We start from the raw sequence: 19,073 nt of genomic DNA, 5'->3' as shown, positions 1-19,073 counted from the left end.
TTTACTCTTCTTTAGAGAGAAGTTAAAAAGGTAACTTAATTATTTTAATTTTTTTTATAGAAATGAGCAATATTTAGGGGTCTAGATGTAAATAGTCATTTTTTTTCGTTTGACCCACGGTTTTTAAGGAGTCCTTGATTATAATTAAACAACTTTTCAAGGGAAAGATGAATACAGTTAGAGGCTTTGTTTTATTAATCTGGATCCTCTGATGTAGTCAAACAGAGAATAATTAATTGTTTAGCTTCTTTAAATGAGATTAATTGGCGAAAGGAACTAGTTGGGAAGTTATAATCTCAAATATTATATGATATGAAATCATAACACCTATTGATTGGAGAGTCCAACCTAATGCATGATTCTTGAATAATAAATGCTAATCGTAACCACCTTTAAAGACAAATCTGTCACGAGTTAGGAGAAGAATTGACTTGCTAGTTCGAACGTTGTGGATTCATTGCAACTGGTTGATGGAATTGGAAGCCACTCTTCTCTTCTCTTCTCTCCATCCAACAATGGTCAAATCGAGTTACTTAATCAAAGCAAATAAACTGACGCTAAAAATTCATACTAAAGGAGATGTATTAAAAACACAAAAGAAAATAGTTTTAATTTATGAATCTCATGGAATTTATTTTGCTTTCTCATTTCACACCTTAAAACACATAAAATTAGAATTTTGTCTTTATTATCCTCTCAGGTAAACATTAGATATTTTATTTATTTTTAAAATAATAAAGTATTTTTTATTTTTTAAATCACTATCAAGACAATTTAATATCTGTATATATATATATACATAAATATATTATTACTATTATTATTTCTGACAATGAGGACCACTATTACAACCCAATCTACTGCACAATCCCCCACTCCATATTATTTAGCTTCCCAAAGTGAGCAGTCCTTTTCCATGGAAAAGAAAGAAAGCATGCTTTAAAACATTTTCTTTTGGGAAGCTATAAATATAGCATGCTTTATTTTTCAGCTATAAATGCTTCAAATTTTAACATATAGTTATCAGATAGTAACTAAAAGGGCATCATAATTTACAAAATATAGGATATAATATTAAAATGTTTTAAAAAAAGAGTGCGAATATTACCCTGTTGCAAGCTATCTAGAAGTATTTAACTTAATGCATGATATAATGGAAGTTCTGTTGGAAGAGTAGCTACCAGAAGAGAAGATATCCAAAGATTTGGCATGTGCAGAGACGTCAAGCTATCGTACTGCAGGAGTTTTTGCCAATAACTTCACAACTAAGGTGGGAGACATATCTTAGATTCTTGACACGTCCACCTTTGACCTTCTTACGCCAAGGATTTCCTATCATTTGCCGGTCCTTTTATGGTAAGAAAAAGTCACGGCCAATGATCACATATACATACCAATGGGATATAAGAAACACGTAATAGAGCTATCTTATTTCTAGAGAGATTTATTTTTACTCGTCTTCATCTAGATTTTATTTCTCCGAGTGACCGCGTGGACGCGGTTATCTTAACGCACGTGAGACTGGAAATACCCCGCGTAACGTATCGAGGAGAAGCAAACTAGCAAAGAAGAAGGGAGACTTGTCGAAGCTGTCAACCTTGGCTTCCTATTTAGTAGTCCAATCCCTCTCGCCGACTCGGAATAAAGTCCTCGAATAAGATAACGTAGGAATAAGAGAAGCGAATAGAAGAGGAATAGAAGAGGAGAAGACGATGGTAGCGAAGAAGGCGATGCGTTTCTCCCCATGGTGGGCTCCTCCTTCTCCTCCTCCGAAGGCGGAGGCGGAGGAGGAGGAGAAGGAGAAGGAGAAGGAGAAGTTTAAGGTGCGAGTGGCGGTGACCAGACTCGAGGGATTACCCTGCGTGGAGGAGAGGGGAGGGGAAAGGGAAACGCGGGTCGCGGCGGTGGAGGTGAGGTGGAAACGGGCGGCGAGGGGTGGCGCGCTCTCGATCCTCCATAGGAAGGGGAGGCGCGACCGGAGCGTTTCCAGCGTAAAGCAAGTGGGAATCGACGGAGCGGTCGAATGGGCGGAGGAGGAGGAAGCGGGCAGGTTCGAGAAAGCCGTTTCCGATTCCGCTGGCGTTTCCTTCTCCGTGCTATACGTGAGTTCCGTTAATTTATGCTATTCAAATCCAAATTAAAGTTTGCTTAAACTCAATTTTGTGATCGATTTCATGGTGTAATTTGACCGCTAGCGTGGTTTAAGGAAATAGAGAACGTTGACTAATAGGAACTGGTTGGGTTTAGACCCGGCCAAGTCAACACGTGGCGACTAGTCAATGGCCGTGTTAAGATGAGTAGATGACGAATGGGCAAAGACATCGGATAAACTATGTATTAGCCTTGATAGGTATTTAACGGAATAAGTATCAAATACTTTTGCACATTCCACAGCAACTAGATAAGAATATTTACAGCTAGTCTTTCTTCAGACAAGCTTATATAGTTGTCTTAAGCTGCAGGGATTCCAAGAACAAGGCAAAGAGAATAAACTCAAGAAGATAGGGACAGCAATGCTAAGCCTAGCAGAATGGGCTACGGCTTCCCAAGCTCAGGAAAAGAGTGAGGACGTAAGAGAGAAGAAGCCCAAGCTCTTCCATGTGCAAAGAAAGCTAGTTCCTCTCACCATAAGGAAGCAGGGGTGGACAAAGGACATGACGCTCTATGTAAGCACACCATTTCGGTTTCATTATAAAACTATGGCTAGAAAGGCTCAATAACCATAATAATCCTATACTACTACTACTACCACTATTGCAGGTCAATGTTGAATTCATGGAGGTAATGCCATCTCTCGGAGAGGAGCAGTCGAGTGATGACTCGGGCACCTTTGCTCCAGAGGTATTTGATTTGGAGCAGCTTCTTCGATTAGCAGATGAAGAGGAGAAGTCGGTGGTTTATAGAAGAAGAAGTAGAAATTGTCCACCCAGTAGCAGCAGCAGTGGAAGATCGAGTCCGGAATTGGGATCTGTCCCAAAAAGAAGGTTCCTTTATTGGACAAAGAGGGGTGAGAACAATGATAGGGTCAAAGATGACAAGGAGATTGAAGGCACTGTAAGTACTATTTAGTTAACCATTAGTATCACTCTTAAGGCTCTGCTTGGTTGCTGGATGAAATAAACATCTATAGTGGATCAAGGGATAATTTATCCATGTAATCGGATAATTATCCTTTATCCCTATCTGCAGGGGTTACCTAAGAAGTTGGATAGGAAAATTCTGAAAAAAAACGAGTCTGATGATCTGATTGATTATTCATCCATTCCATGGCAGGGAGATGATGATTCTTCTGGACCAGGCAAGGAGGAGGATCCAATAGGCAGTTGGGAAACCAAAGAATTTATCAGCAGAGACACAGAAACCAAGCTTAAAACCCAAATCTTCTGCGCGTCCATCGACCAACGAGACGAGAGCGCCGGCGGAGAGAGCGCCTGCACAGCCCTCGTCGCCGTCATCGCAAACGCCCTCCATTCTAACCAACTGACCACCCCTACCAAACCAGAGTTTGATGCACTCATCAGAGAAGGCTCCTCGGAGTGGAGAAAGCTATGCGACAACATCTCCTACAACAGCCTATTCCCAAACAAACACTTCGATCTTGACACAATCTTAGAAGCCAACATAAGACCCATATCAGTTCTACACGAGAAGTCATTCGTCGGATTCTTCCAGCCGGAGAGATTCGCATCCCTATCCGGCGCGATGTCCTTCGACGACATATGGAATGAGATCAGCAGCAATGCAGGAGAGGGTAACAATCAGAAGGTGTATATAGTGAGCTGGAATGACCACTTCTTTGTTCTAAAGGTGGAAGATGATGCATACTACGTCATGGATACATTGGGCGAAAGATTGCATGAAGGATGCAGCAAAGCTTACATACTGAAGTTTGACGACACGACGGAGATGTACAGATTGCCGGAGAAGAAGAGTTGCAAGGATGGCATGGAGGAGCTGATCTGCAGAGGAAAGGAGTGCTGCAGAGAGTTCATTACTAGATTCTTAGCTGCCATACCACTGAGGGAAGAGTTGGAGATGGAAAAGAAGGGTGCAGGGAATACTAGTGCAGCCCCACATCAGAGATTACAGATAGAGTTCCACTTCACAGCCCTAAGGAGAGAAGATTAAATGAAATTGAAGGGAGAACCAATTTCCTACACAGTTGATATCTACTGGTGATTCTAATCAAATAGTGACTAACCACATAAGTACACATGAAAGACTTAGCGAGCTTTTGGTTTTGAGATTGATTGGATGCAGTGTTGTGATATCATACATGGATTTGTACATTACAGCAGCATAAAGAAGTTTATAATTCAAAAGAAAAGAGACATTTTTGTGTACGCTCAGATCGAATTCTTTTGGATTGCAAAAGTAAAAAAGGTCAAATTTTGCCTCATATTCCATCTTTAAGTATTGTAGAAGAACAGAGGAACATTGCATCAAAACTCAAAAGTACAAATATTACTGTTAAGAAAAAAAAGCTAATAATCATCCCAAATCCTCAAAGACACCAACTTTATCAACCAACAAACTTCCTACTTCTCGGACGAGTTGGGCCCCCTCTTCTTGCCGAATCCGACGACGGCGGTGACGAACCGGCGGTTGTACTGCATCCGCTTGTGCGCCCTGCCCCTCGGCTTCTTCTTCTTGTCCTGCTTCGCCACCTTCGGGGTTTGTCCCCTCACCTTACCGGCACGAGCAAGAGATCCGTGCACCTTCCCTGCGATCGAGAGATAAAAACTCTTAACCTCATATAACTAGATCTAAGAGATCGAGGTAGAATTTACCCATGAGCGCGCCTAACTTCTTTCGAGCGAGGGACGAAGAGAGTGGAGATGATGCAAAGCGCTAACCCTAATTTTCTCCCCCTTCAGCTTTTATAGGAACTAGCACTACGAGATCAAAGGGTTGAATAGTTGTTTTACCAAAATACCCCTGACTAAGCCCAGGCCCAGGCCCATCTTGAGAAATTTAATGAGTACTTGTAAACCACTCTTTCGGATAGCACTGACAAGCTCCCGCTCTCATGGCCGCCTCCGCCGCCGCAGCTTTCCCGGGATGCGGCGTGCGCCGCCTAAATTTAAATCCCCGCCCGTGGCTCCTAGCCGTCCGGTGCTCCGCATCCTCTCCTTGCCCCTCTCCTTCTCCCTCTTTTGATACTGATTCCTTGGAAACCCCACCCACTTCTACTACTTCTGCCCCTCGCCCTTTCTTCCCCAAGCGCGGCCAGACCCTAGAGCTCGTCTGCGAAACCCTAGCATTCAAGGGAAAAGGCGTATGCAAGACCACCGACACCAACTTCGTCCTCATGTGCGACCGTGCCCTCCCCGGCGAGCGCTTCCTCGGCCGCGTCTCCCGCAAGAAGCCCACCTACGCCGAGGTGTCCTTACAAATTCCTCATATTTATCGCCGTTCTTACGTTTATTGATCACTTCTTGGCTTATTTCTACTTCTCAGGTGACGAAATTGAAGACCATAACTCCACATCACGACTTCGTCGAGGCGCCATGTGAGTACGCTTCGCACTGCGGCGGTTGCAAGACTCAGAATCTTCTCTACGAGGCGCAGATTAGAGCCAAGGAGCAGCAAGTTCGCGACTTGATCGTTAACTTTGGGAGGTTTAACGACAGGGATCCGGAGTTTGCTGATGTTCTGAAGCCCATCGTGCCGTGTGAGGAGGAGTTCCACTACCGGAACAAGGTTTGATTGGCGTCGTTTATGGTCGCGTTTGAAGTGTTTTGAGTGGTAAGAGCGACTCCTTTTTTAGTTTAGTTGTTCTTGTAGATGGAGTTCTCGTTTGGAGCTCAGAAATGGGTGCCACGAGATGAGTTGGCATATGGAAAGGAGAAGTGTGAGAGTGATTTTGCGTTGGGATTGCATGCCCCGGGGTTCTTCGATAAGGTCGTCCACATTGAGAAATGCTTGTTGCAGAGTAAAGTCGCTAATAAGGTAGTCCAGATCAAAGTTATAGTTGGTTTGATAATTGCTTGGATTTGACTTGTTGTTTAATCGAGCTAAACAACATAAGGACGTTCCTTTCTGGCATTTTTCCTGTTGTTATTCTTTAAATAAAAGAAAATTCTCTATCAGGAGTTGCATATTTAGTAACTTGATTCTTTGCTAATTTTATAGGTTCTTGCAGTTATTCAAGAGAATTGGATGGATCCGGCTCTCAGTCTTTCTCCTTATGATGTCCACAAGCATACTGGATTTCTCAAACATCTTATGCTCAGAAGTGGAAGGTACATGTCCCTGTGCATCACCGTCACTAAATGAAATTTCCATTTGAGCTGTACAACTCAGTATAGAACTATTCCAGTTCATATTCCATTAGATCCTTGAAAAATTTAATGTCCACATATGCATTTGGCATAGGATAAGCACTTTTTTCTATCTTTTTCCTTAATACTTCCTTTTCTTCTTATTTAGCATCAATCTGTGACTTTGAGACAGGTTTAAAATTTCTATATTAAATCAATGTTGACTCGTTTCTAACTTTGTACCTGATATGTCAACTGAATTAAATATATTTCCTTACACAAATCAGTTCATTAACTTCAATTATCTTATTAAATATATTCTTGAAATCTGCCTAGTTGCAATTCCAACAATAAAGGTTATGCTGGCCTCATACATTAATTTTTTATGTTCTGCCTGTATTTTCGTTGTCTAATAAGAATGTCTTCACATTGTGACATCATTTAATTTCCCTATTCCTTCATTGTCGAGAAAATGCCACTTATCATTGTATTATCTTATTGTTCTTATTATTTTTTCTTTGTTGCAGAAATGTAAAGACTGGACTTCCAGAAGTGATGGTTAACTTTGTGACATCATCTTTTAAACCAAAGCTGTTGGAGCCTCTTGTTGACAAGATCAGGCACATACCTGAAGTGGTTTGAACAAGAAGCGCCTTTATCTCTTTAATGTTTTCAGGATTTAGATCACAACACTTTTAACTTTCCGTAACCTATTCTTTACTGGAAAATATCTAGTATCGATTCTCTCAGTTAACTTCAAATGCTAAATGTTGGTAAATTTATATTCCTTTATTCCCTTTCAATAAGCATTTCCTTAGATAAGCTTTGAGCCATCATGATTAAATTGCTTTTTCACTTTACTGACAACAACAGGTCAGTGTTGTGAATAATGTGAACACGTCTGTTGGCAATACATCTGTAGGGGAGGAAGAGTATACTCTGTATGGAAAGTCAACTATCACGGAGATGTTAAGAGGACTTACCTTCCAAATATCAGCCAATTCCTTTTTCCAGACTAATTCTAAACAGGTTTGCTACTTGATTTTGATTTGAATGGAAATGATCTCTGCCTATCTTGCCAGTGCCCATTTTTTCCTAATATATTAATAGGTACAATCCAGGCAGAGGTGCTCTATAAACTTATTGAGAGTTGCGCTGGGCTTAGAGGAGATGGCTCAGAGATCATTCTTGATCTGTTCTGTGGAACTGGAACTATTGGTTTGTCGCTTGCCCGGAGGTAATATTTTCTTCATTATGTTTGTTTGCATTTACTTAATCTCTTTCCCATATAAAATTCTATATATGATCATGCATATCTTTTTCCACACAAAAAAAAAAGAAGAAAAAAGAGAGCTTTTAAGGAAATTCTCTTGTTATCCAGGGTAAAGCATGTTTATGGTTATGAAGTAGTGCCTGAAGCCATCTCAGATGCTCGAATTAATGCTGAGCTGAATGGCATTCATAATGCTACATTTGTTCCAGGAGATCTGAATAAAATCAATGACAGTTTTGGAAATGACTTTCCAAAACCTGACATCATCATTTCAGGTTCTCTGCTGAAACTTGCTTCTATGGTTCATTTTCGTTGGCATTCTCTATACTCTTTTCGGTTATAAATCTTCATACATGAACTCCTAACTTACAACAGCTTATAAATTAAAAAGTTTTGGACATGGATTTATGTATGGGAATGATGATAACATGTAGGTTGTTTTATCATGAACTATTTAAATTTTCATTAGTTCTCTAGATACATTAGTTAGTGATTCATTGTGCTTCTGAGATGGGTAAAGTACCTTTTATTCTTTTAATGATGAGGAAGAAGTTTTAACTTTTAAAGTTGTCTTATGACTTGTTTCTTCAATGCAGGACTTGTGGAATAGTCAGTATGTTACAGAAAATCTCCTTAGATACAGAAAATTTAATTATTGCTTCTATACCAAATTCCTAAGAAAAAATATTCTATCCTTTTCTTCAGAGCACCATGTTCCCTCGCCTCTAGCTGCATTTGCAAAAGCTCCTCCCACTACTGATCCTGCTTCATGGCACTAAGTTACATCCATTGCTTATTCTAATTAACAAGTAACTTCTAAGGTTTTTGGATAATCTAATTTCCTAGACTTTTATTTGGTTTTGTTGAAGATATCCTTATGAAAGTGATACTCCTTTGATTCGGAAATCTCATTAACCATTGTTTTGGAACCATGTTTTTCATGCTGATTGGAGGTGATTGCACGATTTTTTGGTATTGTTTGATTTTGATGGTACTCAAAATTCTACAGATCCAAATCGCCCGGGCATGCATATGAAGCTAATCAAGTATCTACTTAAAATTCAAGCTCCTCGTATAGTCTATGTCTCCTGTAATCCAGCCACCTGTGCACGGGATCTTGATTACCTCTGTCATGGTGTGGTATGTATTTTAAAAATAATGCACTTAAGTGAGTTTATAGATTCCTAATAATGTCATCTTTTTATTTCCTGAAATGTGTTATTGATTTGTGCAGGCTGAAAAAAGTATAAGAGGATGCTACCGACTGAAAAGTGTAATACCTGTAGACATGTTCCCTCACACGCCTCACATTGAGTGTGTCTGCTTACTAGAGCTTTGCTGATTTTTTTTGGTCCAGCTTTCTCCTCTACTACAAGGTCTGGAAGGTTATCACTATATATTTTTTGTTGCATGTGCCATGGGTCGACACGTGAATCTTCCTTTTCATAATCAGGCAGTAGGTGATAGTTAGTCCTTTTCATAATCAGGCAGTAGGCGATAGTTGGGCCATTGACCTTTCCTATGGTATTCTATCTCCATCTCTACCTTGATTTCCCGATTCACTATAGTTTAAAAGACAGCTCTGTCGGAAGGTTTATTTAATGGAGATGGTGGAGGGTCTGAATGCATTTGATACATTCATTTCTCAAGTTTCATGTTGCATGTTTTGCAGTTGTCAACATTTAGATACATGACAAGTTGCCTTAATGGTTGATAAACTTGGACAGATGCTATGTCTTATTTCTCTTATGGTTTTGCACATTTTGTTTTGGAAAGTTGGTTGAAGACAAAATGGAAGATTTAAACTCACATCCCAACTTTTTATATGAAATATTCACTAGTTATCTTTGCAGGTACAAGCTTTTCAAACACCGGAGATCCTTATTTTATTTAACTTAGAGGCATCTATCCTCAGAAGAGATCTGGAGAACAGTGAGAAGGAAATAGGTTTGAGGTGGACATCCAAGCATCTAGCTATGATCCTTCCAACACCTATTTTTCTTGGAAGTTGCTTTTTGTTGCCTAATGAGCTATCATATGTTTATACATTTCTTGTACAAGTAAGTTCCAGTAGCACTCCTGATTTTATATTGTCACTAGTTGATGATTACTTTTCTTATCTCAGCATCAACCTTGTTTGCAGTTGAGTGTACGGGGGATCCGCCTTGGTGATGGAAAAAAAGGAGATTTGACCACAGAATTTAGAGCCACTTCGAGATTCTTCTTGGAGAATGGTTGTATCATTGGATCACTATTGTCTTGTTTAATACTGATATTTCGATGAACTGTATATACTTATGCAGATATTTGTTTTGTCTATGATTATATTTCAGATATTCCTCGATATAAACCAGATGGAATATATAAGACAAATAATCTGGGGTTTATGGGAAGATACAAGTTTGGTAAGCACAAGCGGATGAATGTATGAATCGAAATATTGATAAAATACTTAAATACTCGATACTCCTGATATTATTAAATCATTAATCTGTATGCAGATTTATCTCCAGTTTCAAAGATGGATCCATCCCATTTCTTCCCTTATATGATTCCAGTGTTCTTTTATGTGTGTATCTCGAACGATACTTATAGTAGACAAATGGTGTTGGTTCATTGACCTTTAATTGTGGTTCTATGATGCCGCTAGTGGAGCTGTTTAGAAGAGATCAATCTTAATCAGGTAAACATATCCAACTGTTCGGTTGGAGAAATTTTTTCCAGAACAAAAGTCAGAGTCTGGCAAATGTGGTTAGCAGTATGTACATAGTTACCAAGTGGAAGTCGCAACTGGCTTGTCTTTGTCGCCTATTTGTTTTCCAGGTTACAAAGTCTATGGGAAAAATGTTGGATAATCTCAAACCAGACGCATGATTCATTGACAAATGCTCATATTGAAACTGTGTTCTAAAACCGCATATCAAGCGTTACTGTTTCCCTCTGGAAGTCTTTAGCTGCATTTTCATGTGGGCTGCCAATCTACCGGCTCATGTTTATTTTATATCATCTTGTCAATTGCAAGCCTATATTTTCTTATTTGCAAATTTCTAGTCTATGTGGTTAGGTCAGGGGATGTCAATTGATAACTAGTTTTATTTTCTTATCCAGTTAGGGATATGTGCTTTTTAATGGAGAAAACGAAGTCAAGAACGTTAATTGATCCCTAGTTTATTCTTTAAAAGTTTTTTAGGTGTTCCATGAGATTTGCTCTAATTACGTAGCTTACCGTGTCTCATGGTGCATAACCAACCCCAACGTTTGCATGATGTTTGGGCGACTGGTCTACCCTTTCTCTTTCACTTATCCTTTTCGTGGGTCATCCTCTTTGCCAATAATTTAAGGGCTATCTCATTAAGTAATTGTATGTGGTTGCAAGGCTGATGAGAGAGAAAGAGGGAGATATTGAGATTGAGAGACTCTTCTTGTCAGCTATTTGTCTAATTGGCCTTCTGTTGACCTGATTCTGATGGTATATATATATCATTTAATTTGTCAAACATCTTGTGCACTTGACCCACATTAGTTTTAGTTTCTTGGTCCCACTGGTTGATCCAGTTACAATGCATCCATAGTTTCACAGACTGACTATTTATAATTCTAAAAAAGTTTTTTTTTTTATTTTTTACAAGAAGAAACTTTAACTGCTGTATGATTTGGCAGCCAATCAAGGGCTGCTAAGTGTAAAGTTCTGATGCTTTACTCTTCTTCTTTCTCATTATAAAGTTGTCAGGTTCTACTCCTGTCCTCTTCTACTCTTCTACTGCAGCCTCAAGTCATCACAATCCAATCACATACTGTTGGTTTTTTTTATTCTTATAAAAGAAAGACCCTTCCTTATTTTTGGCCTTCCCACTGAGGTGGGTCACAAGAATAAACAAACCGGCTTTGTTTACCATGCATTATTGATTGGTTCTTGGTCCACTCCTATATTTTTATGCATGACATGTGCAGCTCCTAGTACCTTTTGGTGCTAATCGCCCCCTTCTCTTTTAAGGATCTGATCATTGGCAGAGCTCTTTGTACAGCTACAGAGGAAGGAAGGAAGCGGTCAAGCAGGGTCTCTCTCTCTCTTCTCTCCTTTCTCCTCTCTCCTCTCTCTCCTGAAGAGATAGAGAAGCATGGGGATTTGCCTTTCTTGTGAATATGCAGAGAAGCTCGAGAGTGATGAGGACATAGTATATGTAGTGGAAGAGGGTGGTTTGAATTCTGACGAGGATGGAGCCAGGAGGATTGCTTCCTTGTACTCTCAACAAGGGAAGAAAGGTCCGAACCAGGATACTGCCATTCTCTGCCAGGTTTGTGTCATAACTGGTACTTGTTCTATTAGATCTCAGACCTTCATTTTGGATCAAATTTTTTTTAGTAAAGAGTCGTTTGTGTCATATGGGTTTAGTTTGATCAGGGATGAGAAGTGAATCCAAATAAAAAGGCTAATTCATGGCATCTGATTCATGATAGAATTTAGATAAACCCTTTTTTTGTCCCTTTTGCTTTCCTAGTTCTACTTGCTCAGTTTAATTTCTGAGGAATAACATCCAGGAAGGAACTTCTCTAGATTATATACATCCCCTCAATTCTTTGCTACTTTCATCACAAGTCAACGTTCCCTTTTGTCCCTAAAGCAAACACTATTTCTAGAATTTACTTCTTACATTCTGTTTTTCTTGAAAAGAATAATGTTCGAACGTTGTGTATAATAACCCATCAGAAGGAAAAGAAGAAGTTTGGGTATACAAAATTATACTTTTTCCTCTGAATTCTCCTTTTCTCCAATGTACTAAAGTTGCTTCTCACCAAAATTAGGGATATGGGATGGAAGACGGACTGTTGTGTGGTGTATTTGATGGCCATGGAAGAAGTGGTCACGTAGTGAGTAGAATGGTTAGAGATTACCTCCCTTCGTTGCTCCTCAGCGAACGCAACGCCATCCTACTAGCCGGCGAAGGCTACATGTTCAGTGACGGCGATGACACGAGCTCGATCGACGACGACGACTCCCCGGTCTCATCTCCAGATATGTTTGATGAGTGGAAGGAGGCCTGCATCAATGCTTTCAGAGCCATGGACAAGGAACTCAAGCACCAGAACAATTTCGACTGCACATTTAGTGGGACCACAGCAGTGTCAATAATTAAGCAGGTAGATTAAACTAGAAGCTAGATTTTTTTTTTGTTCTCTTGTATTAATAGTTCAGGGCTCATATTGTTTACAGGGAAAGGATCTAATCATTGCTAACCTTGGAGATTCTAGAGCAATTATGGGAGCCATCTCAGAAGATGGTCACCTGGAGGCTATACAACTTACAACTGACTTGAAACCTAATTTACCTAGTATGGCTTCTCTTTACGTTGCCATCTCAACACTCTGAACTCACTGTGAACTTATACAAACACCTTTATTGCAGAGGAAGCAGAGAGGATAAGGAAGAGCAACGGTCGAATTTTCGCGCTGCGAGATGAGCCTAACATTCAGCGAGTATGGTTGCCCGATGAGAACTACCCGGGCCTCGCCATGGCTCGTTCTTTCGGTGATTTCCAGCTCAAACACTACGGTGTGATCTCCGTTCCTGAGGTCTCGTATCGTCGCCTAACGAATCGAGATCAGTTCATAATCCTAGCATCTGATGGGGTAGTGATGAACATCTTGTTTCAAACAATGCATTTGTAGCTAAGACTGCGAGTCTTTTAGTCTTATTTCTGATGTCATTATGTGGGCAAGTGCAGGTGTGGGATGTTCTCAGCAACAAAGAGGTGGTGTCAATTGTGTGGTCAGTGGGGAGCAAAGAGAAGGCATCAAAAGCAGTGGTGGAAGCAGCAGTTCGTGCATGGAAGTGGAAATATCCTTCATCAAGGATAGATGATTGTTCTGCTGCTTGCCTTTTCCTGCAAGACACTTCAACAGTCAACAAATGTTGACAAGATCTGAATAAGGCTTCAGTGTTCTCTTTCTTGTCCATTCGGATTAGGTGCACTGTATGCAAAGATATGAGTAGTAGATGAGAAGAGTGAGTTCATGCTAGTAGTGTATCTCTCCTTCCCTCCAGATGTATTAGCTCCTTGAATGGTTGAAGTTTTTGTGGCATAAATGGTTGAAGGGGTTAAACCGAAAAACATACATTATATAGTGTGACATTAAAAAGAAAAATCCTTTTCCTAATTCCTATACATATATAGCTATATAAGCTTACTATGGGTCACCTCCTCGACATCCTGAGTCAACTCACCGATTCAACCGACCTCGCTCACTGCTGCCTCGCATCCTACACCCTCCGATCCTTCTCCTACCAAATCCTAGCCGTCAAAAATCCTCGGCCCCAACCAACGATATCTCCGATTTCGCGACATGGCGACTCGGGAACATACACTCCCCTTCAAAACCCATGTCGTCAACCTCGTCTCCCTCCTCACCAGTCGAGAATGTGGTCGGTCCCCGGTCGGCTCGCAGAGGATTCGGACTCCGATAATCTCCAACTCACCGCCGTTGATTTCCTGGAGCGACGGGTTCCGCTTTTCGGCGGACGAGTGAGATCGGTCGTGGTGCCGGATTACTCGGCGCAGTCGTGGAGGCGACGGTCGGAGGCGTTGGGTCTCATCTTGGATCTTTGTGAGTCCTTCTCGATTCCCCTTGATCTTATTCGACTCCCGCACTCCGCAGCTAGATAATTAACTGATTTAGTAGGTATATAGTTGCTATTTCAATTCCTGAGCATGTGGGAAAATAGGAGTATATGAAAGATTTAAGCTCTTCTTGCTTGTGTAATTGTTTTTAACTTATTATTTCGACCATTTGGATTGGTGATATCGATTTCGAAAGGTTGAGATATTTCCAATATAATATTCAACTGGTTTTGGACCTGGTGTCTTCATTATTGAGGCTTTTAAATTAGAATAGTAGATTGTTCTTGATAACCAACAAAAGGTGGGACATTTGAGGGAAGTTTCTTTGGTAACATTCAGGGATATTGTCGTTGTAATGGTCGTGTTTATTTAGGTAGCACTCCGTAGAGACGAAAGAGCCATTTAGATTCACGATGTAGGGTCTTGATATGCATCTATATCGATATTATATATGCGAGATATGAGCAATTATAATCTGAGGCCCAAAGGATCTTTCTTTCTTTCTGTCTCTCCTAACCCCAAAACCGACCAGCCAAGTGTGCTTTATTCCAAATATTAGATATGTCTTGCTAATGCTTTGGTGATGAACACAATTGACGATTTTATTGAGCTCGTCCAAGAGAAAACTTGTTTATTTTATTAATTTTCTAGGACTACATATATGTTCTTCCGTTGCTGGTGTCCTCGATACCTTGTCCTTTGAAGGGAAGGTTTGATAGTGATGGAACTGGTTTTATTTTGGAGGATAGGTATCATAGTTCCTACTTTCGGCTGACCCGCGTGCGATTGACCAAAACATATGGTTGATCCCACCCGAAACTGGCGGAAACGGGTGGGACCCGACCCTGACCCCACCCCTCCACCCGCCTCTCTTCGTCTCTTTTCTCTCTGTCATTTTCTTTCTCCTTTTCTCTTCTTTCTCACTTCTTCCACTAGCGACCGATTAGATCTCCGGCGATCTCAACCTCCGATGATATTTTCTAACGAAGATCCGACTACCTCGACCTCCGGTGACTCCAGATGAATTTTTTTATTACTTTTTTTTTAAGTTTTTAATTCCTTTCATTCCCTCTCTTTTTCTCTTCCAGCATCTAGTAGTTCCGACAACCTCTGATGTTGCTGCTGCGGTGAAGCAGCCATCACAAATTGCTAAGAGCCTGGAGAGAGGGGGAAAGGGAGAGAGAAGGGGGAAGAAGTAAAGAAAAAATGGAAACCTTATTTGTGTGAGTAAATTTTGAATTTTGAGAGGAGGGAGGGGAAAGAGATAGCTCAATATTCATCAAAATTTTAAATTTTAAGTAAGTTAATACATTTTTTAAAAGTTTTTAGGTTTCATAGGTGAGTAATTTTTATTTTCTTATTTTCCTCTAATTTTTTTTAAAAAATTTTAAAAAAAATTCTGTATTTTTAAATAATATTTAAAATTTTACGTAATTAAAAAATAGTCCGATCCGATATGAGCGGTCCATATTGCCGATACGGTCAATACGTATCATTTTTCCGGACGGCCGATACCGATTTCGATTCTGGAAACCTTGGTAGGTATGTAACTATATTTAATTTGATGATGTCCGCAATTTAAAAATTTATTGAGGATGGTGCGGAGAGAACTTGTTATTTGAGAAAAGCCTAGGACTACATTTAGGGCTTTCATTTCATAGTGTCTTTGTACCTTGGCACCTTACTCCATTTTGGCATAATACAAAGTCTCTTTATGCAATACCAAAGTTGCTTATTGGGGGTTTCTTATTTTGTAAGGAGGAAGAATACCGGAGCGGCTTGTGCAGAAAAGGTTAATAAATCATGCTAAAGAAAAAAAACCAGTAAGATACTATAAAATTACATATAGCCTCAGTGGTAAGATTATGAGAGACATACTACACTTGGTTCTAAACTAGCCTTTTCATATTCTGATTTAAAAAATTCCAACTTGTCTTAAATTTAAATGTTATGTTTATCTTGTATGGCAACATTCTATTTTTTTAGGAATGCCCTTTAGAGGTGAGAAATTCTTTGCTATCAAGAGACAGGCTGTTATGCCAATACTAGCTAGTCTAACACTTGAAATCATTAGATTTGACGATGAGGACCTCAACAAGTTAAATGAGTATTTTCCTTCCCTTCAAGTTCGTAACTTAATATATGTTGTGGGGGCTTATGGAACCTAAAATTTATCTTCTTCATCTTAGGATCTGCCATTGAACTGCATTGAGCGTGAGCTTCCCACATTCTTTATCCATAAAGTCTTGTTGAATTGTATTAATCCAAAGATTCTATCTAGTCTCAATCTTGTGGTCATTGAACCTAGTGTTGCCATCAACGCAGACAGATTCCCAACCTCAGGAAAATTGGGATAGAATCCCTAGATATAGATAGCCTCGTACGAGTTTCTGGAATCCAGATGTGGTAACTGATAGTGCCAACAAAGAAAATTTTCTGATGGATGATGTAATCAGTACCTTTACCGATATGGAAGACCCGAAGTTGGAGCCAAGGGGCTTGCTAGGAACTGCAAAAATCTTTTGCCCACTGTGCTTGCATTGGATGTCGGAGGTGTTTAAAAAAGCTTACAGTGCATCTCAATATTTCATTTTTATCTATTTTGCGAACTTATGCACTCCTTCATGTGAAGTAGCCATTCTTTTTCGTCCTGAATCCACTGCTACAACTAGGAAAAGAATTTTCTCCAAAATGTGCCTGCAAATTTTCAAAGTTCAGATGGAAATGGGGTGTACATTATACTTGCTTGGATTTGTAAGAAGGTGATGTGGCATCAATTTCAATTAGATTATTCACTTGTTTTATTTGAGCAATTATAATATTAACCTAATATGCAAGAGATGTTTGAATCTTTTTGATTGATCATTGGATCAATTATTAGATTAGGTAGTCATTTCGGTTAGGTTAGATTAGTGGGCTGCTTCAATCTTATGGGAATTCGTAACAAAACTGTTAAACTTCTTCTCAATCTTGGGACTTCCGAACATAACTCTTTAGTTTCTCGATTTTTGGACCTCCCAAAAAAACTTTGGACTTTCCAACATAATTTTTTAACTTTTCAATCTTTAGACCTCGCAAAAAAGAAACTTCGGTCTTCCCCTTCTCATTGTAAAACCCTATGCAGCTCCTAGAAGGCAATCATCTTTGAAAGGTTATCAACACTTTTCTTCTCCGTATAAATCTCTCCTCTCCTCTCCTCTCCTCTCCATTCTACACTACTCGCTCCCACAGTCATTGTGGATTTTCACCCTTTATTTCTCGCTAAAATCCTCCATAACTCTTGTATGCTTTTTGTCAATCTACCTTATCACGTAGCTCTGTCTTATATATTTACTATTGTTTTAGGATTTTCTTTAATAGATCGAGGACTATTAGTGAGGACTATTGGTGCCCAGAGTTGATAATGAAGTCAAAGATTAAGGTTAAACACTATCCTTCGTATCAGGTGAGATCCAATAATATTTTGCTATCATTTACACCTTAGTTTGTCTAAATTCTGCAGCCATCTATGAGTTTTTAAAGTCTAGACCTATCTTTAGCTTGCTTTTAATTTATCTAAGTTTAGTAGTCGATCCATTGTTCTCGTTGGTCACATATTTTAATTATAATTTCAGATTTATTAGTCTGTTACATTTAAGCGGAACTAGATTTAATCTTGCCTATATTATAATAGAAGGCTTTATAATCATTTGCTGCTTCTGTTTTCTATATTGCTGAATTTATTTAGCTTACTTGATCATATATTTTTTGACATTTGTTTGCAATTTTGTGGATGTTGCAGTTCTTCAGCTGCTGTGCACGCAGTGAATAGATTTTCATCTTTTGGCAGGTCAATTTGTCGTTGTGTTCAACTCAAGAGTGGTTAACATTACCATCTTGTTTGATTAGTTGTTGGGAAGTGTTTGATATTTAAGCGTAATGTTGTATATTTGCCCATAAACTTTCATATGTTAAGATACATGGATGACAACATTCCATGCCGTTGCTCAATTCTATTTTCTCTGTGTATAAGCTACCATCCAGTTTTCTATATTCTATCATTTCATTATTTGTTCTTCTCTTGTTTGTTATCTGTACAAACTTTCTGAGTTCGATATTGTACTTGCCAGAATGTAATTGTTTGATTATAAGTTAATTGTTTATTTTTGTACCTTCATGTATGTTACGATCATTTGTTGTTGTCAGATCATCCTATGTAAATATTTAAGATCACACTGGTCTTTTTTGTCTAGTTCAATCCAAGCATCATCCTAGCATGCCATGCAATCTGCTGGATTTGTGATATCAAACTATAGACTCATGGAGTGAGCTATGTTGATTTGAGTTTACTTGACTCATGTCATTTGAGTTTGGTGGGTGACATATATAAAGAGAGGGACTTAAAAGGTTCTCTCTGGGTTTTCTAGTCTAAGGTCTCCAAGCTTGATTAGAGATGATAATTAGGACATGATTATTTAAGTGAGGGTCAAGCAAGAAGAACTTCTATTGAAATGTTGTTGTATACCATTCTCTACTTGTGTTCCATATTCTTAATAGTGAATTTGTTTATTTCCGTGCCCATGGATGTAGTCCCATGTTGAATGAATCACTGTGTATTCTTGCGTTATAGTTATGGTTCTTGTGTTTTTAATCTTGGGTCTTACTTTTCTCTATATATTCTTAAACGATTTGAACGTGAGTATTGCTACAGCAAATGGTTTGGTGTTTGGAATATTTTAGTTTTAATAAGGTATAGAAAAGGGCATGCTCTGTTTTTCCTACACAAGCTTCATTGCCTGGAGCGTAAAGGTTAAGGCATGCGAGTGTGCACAAGCATTGAGATCATTCCGGTTCGAGTGCCCTCAAGGCATGATAGCAGGCATGCTGAGTTTACTTTTCTTTTATTTTAATTTGGGGGAAAATAGACATGCTGATATTTTA

The 19,073-nt window shown here is 39.2% G+C and overlaps 4 protein-coding genes and 1 long non-coding RNA gene across 7 annotated transcripts; 4 read left to right on the top strand and 1 right to left on the bottom strand.

The window, feature by feature from the left end:
• The first annotated feature begins 1,585 nt into the window (after positions 1-1,585).
• LOC140768983 (uncharacterized) lies at positions 1,586-4,398 on the top strand. The gene is made up of 4 exons (XM_073109479.1): positions 1,586-2,102; positions 2,463-2,666; positions 2,761-3,054; positions 3,274-4,398. The coding sequence occupies exons 1-4, from the start codon at positions 1,713-1,715 to the stop codon at positions 4,126-4,128; spliced, it is 1,743 nt and encodes a 580-aa protein (XP_072965580.1). The 5' UTR covers positions 1,586-1,712; the 3' UTR covers positions 4,129-4,398.
• On the bottom strand, positions 4,357-4,892 carry LOC140768986 (small ribosomal subunit protein eS30z/eS30y/eS30x). Its single transcript, XM_073109485.1, has 2 exons — positions 4,791-4,892; positions 4,357-4,723 (listed from the first exon to the last, which is right to left on the bottom strand). The coding sequence occupies exons 1-2, from the start codon at positions 4,792-4,794 to the stop codon at positions 4,539-4,541; spliced, it is 189 nt and encodes a 62-aa protein (XP_072965586.1). The 5' UTR covers positions 4,795-4,892; the 3' UTR covers positions 4,357-4,538.
• Positions 4,893-4,994: 102 nt separating this feature from the next.
• Positions 4,995-11,112, top strand: LOC140768984 (uncharacterized). Of its 3 annotated transcripts, XM_073109482.1 has the most exons (14): positions 4,995-5,383; positions 5,461-5,703; positions 5,788-5,952; positions 6,136-6,245; positions 6,791-6,899; positions 7,137-7,292; positions 7,385-7,500; positions 7,645-7,811; positions 8,546-8,676; positions 8,771-8,912; positions 9,390-9,596; positions 9,680-9,770; positions 9,870-9,941; positions 10,038-11,112. In XM_073109482.1, the coding sequence occupies exons 1-10, from the start codon at positions 5,030-5,032 to the stop codon at positions 8,876-8,878; spliced, it is 1,659 nt and encodes a 552-aa protein (XP_072965583.1). In that variant the 5' UTR covers positions 4,995-5,029; the 3' UTR covers positions 8,879-8,912; positions 9,390-9,596; positions 9,680-9,770; positions 9,870-9,941; positions 10,038-11,112. The 3 variants fall into 3 exon arrangements, with proteins under 3 accessions (XP_072965583.1, XP_072965582.1, XP_072965581.1); XM_073109481.1 differs by lacking the exon at positions 10,038-11,112 and having other exon boundaries at positions 9,870-10,017; XM_073109480.1 differs by lacking the exons at positions 9,870-9,941; positions 10,038-11,112 and having other exon boundaries at positions 9,680-9,855.
• A 270-nt stretch (positions 11,113-11,382) lies between these two features.
• LOC140768985 (probable protein phosphatase 2C 12) lies at positions 11,383-13,680 on the top strand. Its single transcript, XM_073109484.1, has 5 exons — positions 11,383-11,831; positions 12,340-12,675; positions 12,749-12,866; positions 12,941-13,164; positions 13,260-13,680. Exons 1-5 carry the CDS (start codon positions 11,655-11,657, stop codon positions 13,449-13,451), a joined length of 1,047 nt encoding a protein of 348 aa, XP_072965585.1. The 5' UTR covers positions 11,383-11,654; the 3' UTR covers positions 13,452-13,680.
• A 1,338-nt stretch (positions 13,681-15,018) lies between these two features.
• On the top strand, positions 15,019-18,243 carry LOC140768987 (uncharacterized). The gene is made up of 3 exons (XR_012105828.1): positions 15,019-15,163; positions 17,499-17,598; positions 17,935-18,243. It is a non-coding gene; the product is annotated as an uncharacterized lncRNA (long non-coding RNA).
• Positions 18,244-19,073: the final 830 nt, after the last annotated feature.

The sequence above is a fragment of the Typha angustifolia genome, chromosome 10, assembly GCF_048772165.1.
Source record: "Typha angustifolia cultivar Huaian chromosome 10, ASM4877216v1, whole genome shotgun sequence".
NCBI lineage: Eukaryota > Viridiplantae > Streptophyta > Magnoliopsida > Poales > Typhaceae > Typha > Typha angustifolia.
The sequence above is the reverse complement of the archived record's forward strand: the minus strand, read 5'-3'. Positions and strand labels throughout refer to the sequence as shown.